The 16,440-nt window shown below is 43.0% G+C and overlaps 1 protein-coding gene across 2 annotated transcripts in view; it reads left to right on the top strand.

Moving 5' to 3' along the window:
• lamb2l (laminin, beta 2-like) overlaps window positions 1–16,440 on the top strand; it is an 86,900-nt gene that overhangs the window by 63,104 nt on the left and 7,356 nt on the right. For both annotated transcript variants that reach the window (XM_060938188.1, XM_060938187.1), the window contains 14 exons: window positions 2,214–2,334; window positions 4,294–4,486; window positions 4,688–4,831; window positions 4,915–5,146; window positions 5,228–5,391; window positions 9,726–9,950; window positions 10,149–10,363; window positions 10,492–10,588; window positions 10,697–11,069; window positions 11,205–11,389; window positions 11,563–11,810; window positions 11,950–12,165; window positions 15,279–15,423; window positions 15,602–15,809. In XM_060938188.1, coding sequence (XP_060794171.1) covers window positions 2,214–2,334; window positions 4,294–4,486; window positions 4,688–4,831; window positions 4,915–5,146; window positions 5,228–5,391; window positions 9,726–9,950; window positions 10,149–10,363; window positions 10,492–10,588; window positions 10,697–11,069; window positions 11,205–11,389; window positions 11,563–11,810; window positions 11,950–12,165; window positions 15,279–15,423; window positions 15,602–15,809 — 2,766 coding nt within the window. The remainder of the gene's footprint in view (window positions 1–2,213; window positions 2,335–4,293; window positions 4,487–4,687; window positions 4,832–4,914; window positions 5,147–5,227; window positions 5,392–9,725; window positions 9,951–10,148; window positions 10,364–10,491; window positions 10,589–10,696; window positions 11,070–11,204; window positions 11,390–11,562; window positions 11,811–11,949; window positions 12,166–15,278; window positions 15,424–15,601; window positions 15,810–16,440) is intronic.

Genomic DNA, 16,440 nt, shown 5'->3' with positions numbered 1-16,440 from the left:
AACGCTACGAAATATAAAAGTAAGATGAAAAAGAAACATTCTATTGCCTTATACTGCAAGACTAAAACAAAACTGTCAAAACTCACCTTCTCAGTGATAACGTCCGAACAGATCACCCGCGTAACAGAAAGACCGCAAATGGAAGCACGATCAACTTCTAACTGTTGGAGTGGAAAATTCCATTCTACACATGCAAATTGTTAATGTGTGTCCTTCCCCGCACACAAATAACACGCTACGGTAAAAAACAGACCACAGCTCATTTTATAGCTCAGAAATTCATACAAGACCAGCTACCATAGAGGGCTCCGAGATGATGCTAAAAATAGTAACACTGCGGTCTGCGCGGCCATCTTGGAAGTCACTCGCTCCAGAGCGCTCATAGAGTACACATCATAGAGTACACATTCACCGATTTGTTTCCGCGTTAGAGGGCTTAGAAGCTTGGATTTTTTTAAGAATTTAGACATCTGAAGTGATGGAGCATTACTGTGAAAGTTTGGATAAGCAGGCACGGGAGTGTTATGCTGAGAAGGTACGTTTCATTGGGAATGTAGATCCATACACTGTTAGTGAGAAGGAATGGAAAGCTGACCCCAGCTTGTTGCCGCATGTGACATGCATCGATCTTGTGAACTATCTAGTGTTTCACCCAAGTCCATTTTGTGAACTAAAGCATGTGTACATAAACATTACTAGGCCTAGATCTTAAATGCCATTTGATGCAACAATGCACTGCAGTAGACATAAGCTACCTAATGTGACAAATATATCCATTAATCATTGCTGAAAGTACATAAAAAAGATAATAGTTTGTATCACATTTATTTTAGTAACTATGAAATTCAAGACAATTTAACCTACCTGGCACAAAGTGATCAGAACAAATCCGGATACAGTCAAGTTGTCCTAAATTTGATCGGTTAATGGCAGCCAGCCACTGTCGTCTCCTCCGCTCGCGTTTCTCCTGTGCTGCAATTCCCTGGTTAGTCACGACTTTAGGGAGTCTGTGGAAGCTTTTGCCACCCTTTTCCCCCCGGCTACTACAGCCAACAATGACACACGTATTCGGCATTGTCACCCCTTTCTGCTTCGCTGAACAACAACAATGCACTGACACAGCGACCTTTGACTTCCAATATGGCCGCCGCTGGGTTCGCGCTGACCTCGAAGCACTCTATTGTAGCATATTCTTTAAGAAACATATTCTATACCTAACTTTCAGCTTTTGTTTTAAAAAACAAAATCACAGATTTCTCATCTCATTATCTCTAGCCGCTTTATCCTTCTACAGGGTCGCAGGCAAGCTGGAGCCTATCCCAGCTGACTACGGGCGAAAGGCGGGGTACACCCTGGACAAGTCGCCAGGTCATCACAGGGCTGACACATAGACACAGACAACCATTCACCCTCACATTCACACCTACAGTCAATTTAGAGTCACCAGTTAGCCTAACCTGCATGTCTTTGGACTGTGGGGGAAACCGGAGCACCCGGAGGAAACCCACGCGGACACGGGGAGAACATGCAAACTCCACACAGAAAGGCCGTCGCCGGCCCCGGGGCTCGAACCCAGGACCTTCTTGCTGTGAGGCGACAGCGCTAACCACTATACCACCGTACCGCCCAAAATCGCAGATTTATAACTAAATTTTTATATGGCGCAGTGATTTTAAGTTACTACTTTTGGTGAGGTAGTGACCTTGACCCTGAGGCTTTCCATTTAGATCAAAACACATGATCGTGTTGGTTTTGGGTATGCGGAAAATGGAGTTACAACGGTGATCAAATATTTTGCATGATGTTTTATTACGGTTATGATTATTCTGTGAGTGCACCAATCCTTAGGTGTATAAAGTTACAACTTAAAATACAATTAGTGATAACTGTAGACTTTTCAGTGGACTACAACCTTTTTAAGGGAATGCCATGTAGTCAACCATTTATCATGTCCCAGATCAAGCTGCCATTTTTCCACAAATTTTCAGAATTTTTGCCAAATTCTGAATAGAGTATTCACACCAAAGATTTAGTTTTATCTGTATTATTTCTTTCATCGTTTTATTTCAAATTAAAACTAACCTCACCATTCAAAACCGTATAGTTTATTGATTGTGAGTATATTTAGTGGGGTACCCCCACAGTACCCAGTTTCTGAGACAAACCCATAAATGAACATCATGTATTTATTAACAGTGCTGAATTTCTCACAGGCACATTCTCATGCCCCAGCCTTTCTGCTTCGAGCCCAACAACCGCTACGTGGTGGCCATCCGCTTTCAGCGCCATGCAGTCTCTCACAGACACCTCACTGCTCACATCCTCGCTGACTCGGTCAGTACACACACTCACTGCCACTATTCATTCATCAATACCTTTTCAGAGCATGTTTTGAAATAGGTGGCAAAATCTAAAGTGGCTGATGGATATGGGTCTTTCTACACGAGTGGTGCAAATTCAGTCTTGGTAAAATGTGAAAATGTTGCTTGATTTACACTTATTTTTTCTTATCGTTGTGTTGGACAGTAACTAAAATTACAAATCAATCAAGTATGCACTAAAATCTTTTCATGTGCTTTTGCCCAGAGTCTGCTGGGATTGGCTTCAGCTTCCCTGTGATCCTGATAGATAGATATTGGATGGATGGATGGATGGATGGATGGATGTTTTGCACCACAGTAGAATGACTCATATACAAAGTCATATCTGGTTTGCTTAGGAATCTGTGAAGTATAAAAGTAACCTGAAAGTTAATCTCCTTAGTAAACAGATATTTGTCAATGGATGATAGAAAATTAAGATTTCGCAGTAAGTTTATTGTTCTACTCACAGCCAGTGCATCTGTTTTAAGAACAAGTCATTGCATAGTAATTCTATCATAGAAGGTCGCCATCTTGTGGTGCTGTTAAACATGTACTCATGTAATGGAGGTGAATCCAGTTTGCATTAAGAAACACAAAATATGACAAGCTGGAGTTACTTAGAAATAAGATTTTAAGTTGACATCGTTTTTAAACTAAATTTAAAATAGAATGACTTATTTACACAGAAATAAAACTTGCCTTTATCAGTCTCACACTCGCACTCACTCACTATCTGGTTTAACGTCACGTAAACACCACCGGTGTGTTGGACGCTGCACGGCAAGTCTGTCATTCCTTCTTCCAGAAGTCCCTGTCTAAAGCATCTTTGGGTGTAAGGCACCACTTCTTGAGGTCCTGGTTGACCAGCTCACACCAGATCTTGTGGGGGCGGTCCTTTTTCCTTCATCCGTCCACCAGCTGGGACATGACCCTTCCAATACAAGAGGTGCTCCAATGTACGTGGCCAAACCACTGGAGGTGCTTATATCGAAGGTCGACATCAAGGTCCACTAGGCCAAGTTTCTGACAAAGACAGCTAGACCTGACCACATCATCGGGCTTCACGCCACACATCCATTTCAGCATTGCTCTCTTGTTCCTCTCCAGGCACTTCACGTCCACGCTTCTCAGAGGCCAACTCTCACTAGCATACAGCATAGCACCCCTTACACAGCAGCTGTAGATGCAGCTACGAGTACGGAGAGTAAGACTCTGGCATGACAAGAGAGGGAACAATTCCCTGAACTTTCCCCAGGCTGCTCTGGTTCTTGTGATTGTGGCTAGCTCACATCCTCCACCAGGGCATAAGGTGACAGAGTCAACTGCATCTAGGACATGCTCACCAGCAGGAACTTGGTTACAAGGCCTGGCATCAATTGGACGGGCAAGACCAAGACATCTGTTGCACCTGAAGGATGGGTCTGCAGAGAGTCTGCCATGGATGCTGGTACACTTCTTGTGCACCCAGTGTTGACAACCATTACAGAAGATGGAGTTGCAGGCTACACCTTTCCTGCAGACAGCACATGGGTATTGACCAGAGTCCCTTAAGGTGTTAAGGTTTGGGCCAGATATCAACACTTTGGTTTTGGCCATATTCACTCTCAGTCCTTTCGACTCCAGGCCATTCTTCCACAGCAGAATCTTCTCCTTGAGCTCCTCTAGTGTCTCAGCTACGATTACAAGATCATCTGCATATAGAAGTTCCCAGGGAGCACCAGAGGCAAAGGCCCCGCGACAGAACCTTAAGCGAAAGCCATTTCAAAATGTACTGAAGCTATAAAGCAAAAAATTTCTCTTTTATAGCTTACTATCTGTTTGTTGAAATGAAATTACTGATTTGCTGATCAGCTAACCCCGATCCTTATTCGTCTTTGTAGTTTTCTCTCTGATTGATGTTCCATCTCTGTATCTCATCTGTCCTCTCTAGCTTGTATTAATCCCCCGATATGAGGAGCTGCCAGGGTTTATGGGTAATGATCCCCTGGCTGTGCGGCGGCGAGAGGAAATGGTGCACTACATGTGTTTGGACTCCTTTATGGCTACACCAATGCCGATTCTGGCTGAGATGTGTATCAAATTGATCTGCAGCATTTCTTCTCTCATGCATAATGAAGCATTACGTGAGTTTTCGGGCACCATGACTCAAGAGTCAAGATTTTTTTCATTTTATTATAGTGCTTAAGGTTATAAAGATTATAATCACAAAGAAATGATATAAATATGCAACATGCAGTATGTCATATGTTAAAAATCACATTGTAGCTTGCGTTTCCCTACTGACGTTAATGCTAACTCCATCTTTACTATTTTTCCCTTTATAGCTTGTAACTGTGATCCTCAGGGTTCACTGAGTGTTGAGTGTAAAAAGATCGGAGGCCGGTGTCAGTGTAAAACCAATGTATTTGGCCGTAATTGTAACCAGTGTGCACCGAGAACATATGGATTTGGACCCTATGGTTGTACTGGTATGTTGCCTTCTAGGGATTCATCAGTAATAAATTTAGTAGTATATGACACTTCTTTTTTAACTCCTCTTTGTTTCCTTCAGCCTGTGACTGCGACATCGATGGCTCTTATGCTCAGCGGTGTGACCCAGTTACAGGGCAGTGCCCCTGCAAGCCCGGGGCCTTTGGACGGCAGTGCTCTGAATGCCAGGCTGGTCACTGGGGCTTCCCAAACTGCAGGTCATGCCAGTGTAATGGGCACTCAGAGACCTGTGACCCACACACTGGCGCATGCCTTAACTGCAGAGACAACACAACAGGCCAATTTTGTGAAAGGTTAGTCATAATGTTCATTACCATCTGAAAATGTGTTGATTTGTTGTAGTGCAGATAACACAACATATTATACTATTTTAGGTGCACGAATGGGTATTATGGTAACCCAGTGCTGGGTTCAGGAGAACATTGCCACCCCTGTCCGTGCCCAGGTAACCCAGGCAGTGAACATTCAAATGCATATTCCTGCAACATGCAACAGTCCTCCAACCAGATCATCTGCCTGTGCAAGCCAGGATACACAGGTCAGTTTCATTAGCTAATATTTCAGTGCAGGAATGAAGGAATTAGTAAATCAATCAATCAATCAATCAATCAATCAATCAATCAATCAATCAATCAATCAATCAATCAATCAATCAATCAATCAATCAATCAATCAATCAATCAATCAATCAATCAATCAATCAATCAATCAATCAATCAATCAATCAATCAATCAATCAATCAATCAATCAATCAATCAATCAATCAATCAATCAATCAATCAATCAATCAATCAATCAATCAATCAATCAATCAATCAATCAATCAATCAATCAATCAATCAATCAATCAATCAATCAATCAATCAATCAATCAATCAATCAATCAATCAATCAATCAATCAATCAATCAATCAATCAATCAATCAATCAATCAATCAATCAATCAATCAATCAATCAATCAATCAATCAATCAATCAATCAATCAATCAATCAATCAATCAATCAATCAATCAATCAATCAATCAATCAATCAATCAATCAATCAATCAATCAATCAATCAATCAATCAATCAATCAATCAATCAATCAATCAATCAATCAATCAATCAATCAATCAATCAATCAATCAATCAGTTGAGCTTTTGGTTAAGCACCCAGTTGCAGAACTATCCTTTCAACTGAGTTGTCTGCCAGTCATTCCTTCAATTTCCAAAAGGTATCTAATTTATAAGTAAAGGAGCAGTTTGTCATTTTTCATTAAAGCGTTGCACTCTTTTGTACTGTACAAAAGTTTTAGATCCTTTTTTTTTTAGTACAAACTTTGTGGGCGGCACGGTGGTGTAGTGGTTAGCGCTGTCGCCTCACAGCAAGAAGGTCTGGGTTCGAGCCTCGTGGCCGACGAGGGCCTTTCTGTGTGGAGTTTGCATGTTCTCCCTGTGTCCACATGGGTTTCCTCTGGGTGCTCCGGTTTCCCCCACAGTCCAAAGACATGCAGGTTAGGTTAACTGGTGACTCTAAATTGACCGTAGGTGTGAATGTGAGTGTGAATGGTTGTCTGTGTCTATGTGTCAGCCCTGTGATGACCTGGCGACTTGTCCAGGGTGTACCCCGCCTTTCGCCCGTAGTCAGCTGGGATAGGCTCCAGCTTGCCTGCAACCCTGTAGAACAGGATAAAGCAGCTACAGATAATGATGAGATGAGACAAACTTTGTGAGAGACTTATTTTATGACTTCTGGAACCAGTGGTGCAAGACATGTCTGAGAACAGTGAAACAGCAGTGAGGTGTGCAGTTGGAACGACTGAATGGTTCAAGACAAAGGTGGGACTTCATCAAGGATCTGCTTTGAGTCCTTTCTTGTTTGCCATAGTGATGGATAGCTTGATGGACGAAGTGAGGCAAGAGTCACCATGGAACATGATGTTTGTGGATGTTATTGTGATATGTGGTGAAAGTAGAAAGGAGGTTGAGTTGGGTTTGGAGAGATGGAGGTATGCATTAGAATGAAGAGGAATGAAGGTGAGCAGTAGCAAAACAGAATACATGTGCATCAATGAGAATGGGGATGAGAGGAGAGTGTAGTGAAGATGCAAGGAGTAGACGTAAAGAAAGTTGGTGAATTCGGGTACCTGGGGTCAACTGTGCAGGAAAATGGGGGCTGCGATAGTGAGGTGAGAAAGAGAGTGCAGGCAGGGTGGAGCAGTTGGAGAAGGATTTCGGGAGTCATTTGTGGTAGGAAAGTCCCAGCAAAAGTGAAAGGTAAGATGTATAAGACAGTAGTGAGACCAGCTGTGATGTACGGATTGGAGACCGTGCCCTTAACGAAGAGGCAGGAGGCAAAGTTGGAGGTGGCGGAGTTGAGGATGTTAAGGTTTGCGATGGGAGTGACAAGGTTGGACAGAATAAGGAATGAGCACATCAGGGGGACAGCACATGTGGAGGGAGAGCTTGGGAATTAAGCTAAGAGAGATGAGACTGAGATGGTATGGGCACATCCTGAGAAGAGATGCAGAGCATGTTGGAAGGAGAATGTTGAGGATGGAGCTGCCAGGCACACGAAAACGAGGAAGGCCAAAGAGGAGATACATGGATGCGGTGAGAGAGGACGTGAAAGTGGCAGGTGTGGTAGAGAAGGATGCGGAAGACAGGGAGCAATGGAGACGAAAGATCCGCTGTGGTGACCCCTAATCGGGAGCAGCCAAAAGAAGAAGAAGAAGAAGAAGCAGAAGACGACATTATGGAACCAGTACAAAAACACTTCAGATTTCCAAACATTAGTTTTCCAGCACAAAATTAAATATTACAGAAAAAATGTTTGTATGTCAGTAAAGAAAGCAGCATATTACATCACAGACCACTTTTCAGGCAAAAACATAATGAAGGCTGCTGGGATTCACTGCAAAAATAAGAAGCAAGTGTGACAGTCAAAGCGTCCAGGAGAACTGTGACTGGTTCTGTAAGATGCTCAGTAAAACCTACAGCTCATTTCCTTATAAAACTGTACAAACTGTACCTGAGATGACATTTTTTTTTTCTAAGCAAAGGGTCGTCACACCAAACATTGACTTTTTTCATGCATTACTGCTGACTGATCTTTATGGGTTTTTTTTTTTAAGGTAGAAACATTTAATTTCATTATTTTTGAAGGCATCTTTGCTCTACAGCATTTCATTGCATTGCCTAAGACTTTTGCACAGTACTGTATGTCTGCCTTGTGTAGTGCCTTCTAAAGAAAAATGGCAAAGCTGAGCAGCTTTCCAGGTGGGGCAGTGCTAATTTCCTTGCCAAAAATGCTAACAGAAACATGAAGTAAAGAAATTAGCCAGATCAATTGCGTTTCACACTACAGTTTTTCCAACGAATCTCAGAAATTATGCTACTACAGGTACAATACACCCTCTCAGTGCAATCATGACAAGCACTGTTAATAGTTTTATTTTGAATTCATGTCATGTGCTTCATGATGTTTTGACATGTACTTTTGCTTTGGTTTTTGGTCCCGTTCCCACGCCTGTCCTGTTATTAGCCTGTTACTGATTGTTGATGTTATCATACATTTCTAAGCTTTGTTTCCATAGTGCCGTGTTTCATTGTTTTGGATTTTCTGTTTTTTATCCTCACCTGTTTTTTCTCTTGCTTTGACTCATGCTATGAACATCGACTATGAGGTTTGGACTGCCCCTATTAAATACCAAACTGAATTAACACACTTCCATCCTGCCTTCAATAATCGTACATTACACTTATACAATATCTGGCCAAAAGTCTGTGGATACCTGACCATCATAGTTATATATCTTATGTGGTTTAGCATTACAGTTTCCCTTCACTGCAGTTAAGGATTTCAAACATGTTCCAGCATAAAAATGACACTGCACACTAAGCGAGGTCCATGAAGACATGGTTTGCCTAAGTTGGTGTGAAAGAACTTGAGTGGCCTGCACAGAGCCTTCATGTCAACCCTACTTGAACAGTTTTGGGATGAATTGGAACACTGACTGCACCCCAAACCTTCTCTTCAACATCAATGTCTGACCTCGTTAATGCTCCTGTGGCTGAATGCACAAATTCCCCCAGCCAAAGTCTAGTTGAAAGCCTTCCCAGAAGGGTGGAGGTTATTAACAGTAAAAGGGGACTAAATCTGGAATAGGATGTTCAAAAAAACACATATGAGTGTAATGGTCAGGTTTCTACAAACTTTTGGCCATACAGTGCATTTCTTCAACCAGTCAGTCAGTCAGTCAGTCCGTCAGTCCGTCCGTCCGTCCGTCCCTCCCAAAGACCTGCTTCCAGAGTGCATATATTATTTTATCATGTGTTAATATCATAGCTTTTTTCTTTTTCCAACGTTCTATAAATTTCATTACTTCTGTTAAAGAATTTGTGTTGTCATTATATGAAATACAGTATATCATTTAATTTTCAATTCAACATATTGAATGATTCCATCCATCCATTATCTGTAGCCGCTTATCCTGTCCTACAGGGTCGCAGGCAAGCTGGAGCCTATCCCAGCTGACTATGGGCGAGAAGCAGGGTACACCCTGGACAAGTCGCCAGGTCATCGCAGGGCTGACACATAGACAACCATTCATGCTCACATTCACACCTACGGTCAATTTAGAGCCACCAATTAGCCTAACCTGCATGCCTTTGGACTGTGGGGGAAACCGGAGCACCCGGAGGAAACCCACGTGGACATGGGGAGAACATGCAAACTCCACACAGAAAGGCCCTTGCTGGCCGCTGGGCTTGAACCCAGGACCTTCTTGCTGTGAGGCAACAGTGCTAACCACTACACCACCGTGCCGTCCCATATTGGAAGATTAGTTATTGATATTTTGTTACTAACATGGCATTGTGTCTCTCAGGACATCACTGTGACCGCTGTGCTCCGAGTTACTATGGCCACCCAGAACAAAAAAATGGACAGTGTCGGCCATGTGAGTGTAATGGGAACATTCAGGCTGAAGATCATGACTCGTGTGACCCCCACACAGGCCAGTGCTTGAAGTGCCTTTACAACACAGATGGGCCTTCATGCTCCGAGTGCAAGCCTGGCTACTATGGCAATGCCCTGGCCAGGGACTGTAGGCGTAAGTGTAACCAAAATTTCTCTGATTTGCATTGCAATTATTCTCTCACAGCTGAGCACTGTCTTTACTAAATCCACTTTAGTCCTGGGTCTGGGTATTAGATGTCTCTTAGCGCAAATTGAACTGCTAATTGAAATGATTACGATAACACGTTGTATGCTGTCTCATGTGTTTGGCTTGTGTGCCCCTGTCTATCAGGCTGTACATGTATGAGACAGGCAACAGACCAGGAGTTCTGCAATGATGAGGTGTGTTACTGTGACAAACGGACCGGTACATGTCCCTGCAGGCCCAACGTTGTTGGTGATAACTGTGACCAGTGTGCTGCCAACCACTGGAACCTTGGTATGGATGATGGCTGTGAGGCTTGTGAATGCCATCCACAGAACAGCTTTAGCTCACACTGCAATTTGGTATGCCTATAAACACATTTGCTAGTCATTTTCTAAACATGGTACACTGGATTAGAGATGGACATATTCAGGCTATGGATTTCCCAAATGAAGGGACAACAATCTCTTCCCTTCTGCCATGTATGCAGATCAGTGGACAATGTCACTGCCGGCCTGGTTTTGGAGGCAAGCAGTGCACCGAGTGCGAGCTGTTCCACTGGGGTGATCCAGCAGTGCACTGTGAGGGTAAGAGTTACAAAACTTCATCAAACATACCTGTTTCCACAACAGTACAGGCTGTGTTAATTTAGGTCAAGGCCTCTTTTAATTCTTGCTTTCTTCCGGTTTGGGCAGAGTGTAAATGTCACGAGCAGGGATCAGTGATGAGTCAGTGTGACCGTATCACAGGGGCATGTGAGTGCAAAGAATGGGCAGCAGGCCAACACTGTGATGAGTGTGCCCGTGGTTTTACCGGACATTTCCCCAGATGTATGTCCTGCCACCCCTGCTTCCAGCTTTGGGACGACATTGTGTGCCAAGTCAAACATGACATGGATAGAATCCGCTTCATCGTAGCCAAGATCCTGGAGATGGGTGAGGTGCCTGGTGTTGGTAGCACCCGCATTCATGAGCTGGAGCAGAAGCTAGCTGAGATCAAGAAGCTGCTCCAGGATGGAGGAGGAGACAGCATATATCAGCTGATCAGTCAAGCCATTGATGACTTGAGGTAATACAGTCACACTGACCACTAGAGGGCACTACGCTCGAGTGCAACCTGGCAGCCGCATCAGTGATCCATTCTGCATTTCTAGTTGGACTGAAGGCTCTAAAGGGCCTAATTCTTAACGTTTTATTGGTGCAGGGCTGAGATAGCTGTCACTGACGGCCGTTTGATGGATACAGAGAGAGATCTGAATGTGACGACAGACCATAACAACATTCTAAAACATAATTTGACATCACTTGAGCAAGAGTTCAGGGATCTGAACACCACCGTTATTCAGTGGCACAGAGAGCTGAAGAACCATTTCAGTGGTGGAATTACAGGTAAACCCATTAAAGAGGAATTTTTTTCTGACATGCCTGTGCGCACAATGGGATCACTCCTATCACATGACCTTATGAGTAATGTGTTAAGGCAGTGCACAGTTTTTATATCAGCCCACTCATCTTTTGCAATATTCGGAGAATTTTGATATGCTTTCTCCCTGGCTGCGCAGATCTGCTTGACAAAGTGCGGAAATACTACCAAGAGTCTCTGGACGCTGAGCAGAGGTGCAATGCTTCAGTTTTTGGGCCTCAGAGTCCTGTAGTGCAGTCTCAACACACACGCAACATCACTGAGGCCCTGCTGGACCAGAAGACGGACAGGTTTCTGCGCAACGTCACAGCTCAGAAGAAATCCCTGTCTGAGCTGAAAAAGAAAGCAGAAAAAATGGATGAAAAGGCCCATCAACTGAGCAAAAAGGTAGATAAACTGTAAGGACACACTTATGCTGGAGTATTAGCAATAAATATATGGTATACTGTACTACTTTGAAGTAGGTACCAAGACAGCTATTGGGTACATTACACCTCAGAAAAAAATATTTTTGCTTATTTCTTAGGTGTGTGGAAGCAGTGGCAATGCAAACACTAATGGTTCATGTCCAGACAGCCCTTGTGGAGGTGTTGGTTGTGTGAATAGCAATGCTACACCGGTGTGTGGAGGGCCACACTGCAATGGCACTGTTGGCGAGTCAATCAGGGCGCTGGAGAAAGCCAGTGATGTCGGCAAGAACCTGACAGCTGTCAGCGAGGACATTATGAACATGGTCAAAAAGGTGTGTATGTGGTCAAATGTGTGTTTGTGGACTGTCAGTGAGAGAAACAATGCTTGTATCTGGTTAAAAATGTCTCTATTTTATGTTCCATCAGTTTTTATGCGATGTTTGCGTTTCAGATTTAGCTGTATTTGCAAAAAGGTATAAGTTTGCTGTGAAATTTGATACTTCTAGTTGACAGCATAACATTAGCAACTGTTTAGTTGCTTGAAAAATGGACAGGAGGAAATATTTCCATTTCTCAAGACCTTAAGTGAGCAAAGAAGCATAAGGAAAGAAGTTTGACCGTCATGCCATGTATCTGTTAGATAAGAATCTGTTAGTATTATGGTCAGAAACATCTCATCAATCCCAGCTGACTATGGGCGAAAGGCGGGGTACACCCTGGACAAGTCGCCAGGTCATCACAGGGCTGACACATAGACACAGACAACCATTCACATTCACACCTACGGTCAATTTAGAGTCACCAGTTAGCCTAACCTGCATGTCTTTGGACTGTGGGGGAAACCGGAGCACCCGGAGGAAACCCACGCGGACACGGGGAGAACATGCAAACTCCGCACAGAAAGGCCCTCGCCGGCCACGGGGCTCGAACCCGGACCTTCTTGCTGTGAGGCGACAGCGCTAACCACTACACCACCGTGCCGTCCGGTCAGAAACATGGGTGTGATATTTAAATAATATTGCCTGGCGTTGAGTGGTATATCAGATATATTCCATTCAGCTAGCATGATATTGAACGAGTCTTTGACTCGTTCAATATCATGCTAGCTGAATGGAATATATCTGATATACCCAGGGATGAGAGTTTTCCGCTTTTTGGCGGAATTCCGCTTTTTTTCAGTCAAAATGGACCTTTTTTATATTGTTGCAAATCCGTTGAGAAAATTTTAGGGGGGTAGGGTAGGGTCTGGTATAGGGATGTTAACCGATGACCGTTTGACTGGTGGTTGACCGAATCAGCGTCAACCGGTTAATTTTTTTTTGGTTATCGGTTAAAAAAAAAAAAAAATCAATCGTTTTGAAGCTGCCGATTTTGGAGCGGAGGACTTGGAATTCTGTGTTGTAAACACTTGGGGCATGCCATGCGGTGTAAGGACGACAGCTGACGAATCAGAAACACCCATTCAGTCATGTCCCGCCCTCCCGCCCCAGTTAAAGACAGCTAACAAATCAGAAACACCCATTCAGTCATGTCCCGCCCCAGTTGAACACAGCTGCCACTCGGCGAAAGAAAAAAGTGTAGACACAGGCTTTTTAGCTTACAAATTACTATTCTGTTTTTTTTTTTTTATTATTATTAGAAGGCACATGGAGTTTAGTCCTGCCTTGGCCAGTGCATTCTGAAAGTATGTTTCGGTCTGTAGCCAACAATGCATGTTACTGCAGGTCACATCTCTCCACACAAACTAAAGGCACAGATGCCGACTTTTTCACGGCTGAATCGTGCAGATCCGATTGCTTTCCTTTGAGCATACAGAATATACTCTGATGAAATTATTCAGACACTCCAACGCCCCCCCTAAAAAAAAAAAAAATCGGATCTTTGCACGATTCAGCCGTGAAAAAGGCGGCATCCGCTAAAAGGCGCGCCATTTGCATCCCTGTTTAAACTCATAGGTTAACCGACTTTAACCGGCTAATGAGGCTCGGGGTCGGTCAAGATTTTTTTTAGTTTTCGCCAACCCTAGTCTGGTACTATTTCTGGACTATTTTCATAGGAAAAATGTATTCATAAATCATATAAACAGTTTGGGACTTGTACATGTATGAGGTAAGAATCTACAGCTTCTATCAAATTTGCACATTTTATACAAATACTAGTGATAAACCATTATTTAATATAGCAGTGAATGTGTTACCTTAGTTTGGATTTAGAGCAGCAAATTTGAAGTATCATGTTGGTGCTCAAATGTATATGCAAAATTTATCACAGAAGGCCTATGTCAATGTTTCCTTTACATAGGTGTAGTTGATCTTTATCAAATGAAAGTTTAAGTAATGTACGGTATGTACTTGAAAGAGAGTTCTACTTTTGTATAAGTGTCAATTTTGTAAGCAAACAGGGTATGGTGTTTCAACAACATTTGTAAAATTTTGATGATAAAATAAATGTTTTTTAGGGTAAAAAATCTCTAAAATCCATGAGCTCCCAGGGGCTTCGCCCCCTGGGCCCCCACCGGGGCTTTGCCCCGGACCCCACTGGGGGGCCTGCGGTCCCCAGACCCCGGCTAATTTTTCAGATTTTTTCATCACAAGCCACTCTCATCCCTGTATACCACGAAAAAAGCCAGTCATTATTATTATTATTATTATTATTATTATTATTATTATACATTCCTTTCAGGTGTTTAACGTGTCTTTCTCTTTCAAAATTCTCTCAATTTTCCGTATTTAACGAAGCAAACCTGGCCGCCATGTTTGTTTACAAATTGTCACAGTCGCTCGCTAGCATGGAAGTTTTACGTCTCTGACATGTGACGTCATGTTGTCTTGACAGCCATGCAATATCATAAACCATATTGAACGCTCATTCTCCATTGGGTCGAGTGATGTAATACATGCAGGATAAGTGATGTGCTAACAATATTGCATGCTATTGAAGCAAATGAATGAAACCCGCTAGAAGGGAATAGAATGCATGTTTTTATGCCATCGAATAAGTGTCCTGTATGTATAATAATACATTTTATTTTTATCTCTTGCTATGTGTGATGGAGGGCCTATCTACAGTATATGATTGCATGACACTGTTTTGCGGCCAATATGTGTGTGTGTGTGTGTGTGTGTGTGTGTGTGTGTGTGTGTGTGAAAAAGAGGCAGAGCAAGCTATTGACTATATTCTGATGTGTTCGTGTTGGATGTCTAGAACCGTTTTTTTCCTAAATATAGTTTTACTTGCTAAACAATTAAGGAAGACCAGTGTCATCCAGTTATACACCAACTCTGCATTTGGTGTTTATGGATTGCAAAAGAACACGTCTAGTTTTTCATATTCATCTGAATGCATTTCAAACATTTTACCCCATCAAGAGATCACGGCCCTTTTTAAAAACCTGTTTTGTGTCCATCTTTTTTAAAACCCAATCTCTTTATAATCCTCATCCCAGCTCCAGGACATTGCTACGCTCACTGAGAATGTGAAGGCCCAGGCAATGAACACTTTGGACAAAGCCCAGCAGAAGAAAGAGCTCTTTGAAAAATCCAATAAGAAACTGAAAGATTTCATCCAAAAGATCAGAGACTTTTTAACTGGTCTGTGCTTCTTCAGGTCACTCTCTGTGTAATGACGTGATAATGTCTTTAGAGTGTCTCTTCTTAATCTTTTATTAGTAACTGGATAGTCACACATATCCGCTAAATGATTAATTAAGTATAATAAGTTTATTACATATAATGTTGTGATTGAGCTGTGGCTCTTTGTTGTTTTCAGAGGAAGGAGCAGATCCAGAGAGCATAGAGAAAGTGGCACAGCAGGTTTTGGCCATCACGCTGCCATTCAATCGGACAGGATTGGACAACATAATTTTGCAGATAAAAGACCTCATTGCCAACATCACTGATGTGGATGGAGTCTTTAATAACTCCACTGAGCAGCTGGCCAAAGCCAAGGAACTGCTCAATGGAGCCATCAATGAACAGTAAGAGATATCCATCTAAAGAAAAAGACACACACGTCTCTATTTTGTGCTTAGTGGTATAGCACTGCATACTCATTTAGCTGGAGGCAAGACAGTTTTCATCTGTTCTCGCCCATTTTACTATAATCATGGTCAGAAGTTAATTTGCCTGTACTGGAGTGACACCCAGATCATAGGACACTGAAAATCTCATCTCATAATCTCTAGCCGCTTTATCCTTCTACAGGGTCGCAGGCAAGCTGGAGCCTATCCCAGCTGACTACGGGCGAAAGGCGGGGTACACCCTGGACAAGTCGCCAGGTCATCACAGGGCTGACACATAGACACAGACAACCATTCACACTCACATTCACACCTACGGTCAATTTAGAGTCACCAGTTAACCTAACCTGCATGTCTTTGGACTGTGGGGGAAACCGGAGCACCCGGAGGAAACCCACGCGGACACGGGGAGAACATGCAAACTCCGCACAGAAAGGCCCTCGCTGGCCCCGGGGCTCGAACCCAGGACCTTCTTGCTGTGAGGCGACAACGCTAACCACTACACCACCGTGCCGCCCACACTGAAAATCTGTGTTGTCAAATTTACTTTAATTCATATGTTTGTCTCTCAAGCCCCACTATTAGTGTG

This window comes from Neoarius graeffei, chromosome 13 (genome assembly GCF_027579695.1).
Source record: "Neoarius graeffei isolate fNeoGra1 chromosome 13, fNeoGra1.pri, whole genome shotgun sequence".
NCBI lineage: Eukaryota > Metazoa > Chordata > Actinopteri > Siluriformes > Ariidae > Neoarius > Neoarius graeffei.
Note: the sequence above shows the minus strand (reverse complement) of the source record. Positions and strands in the feature narration are given on the sequence as shown.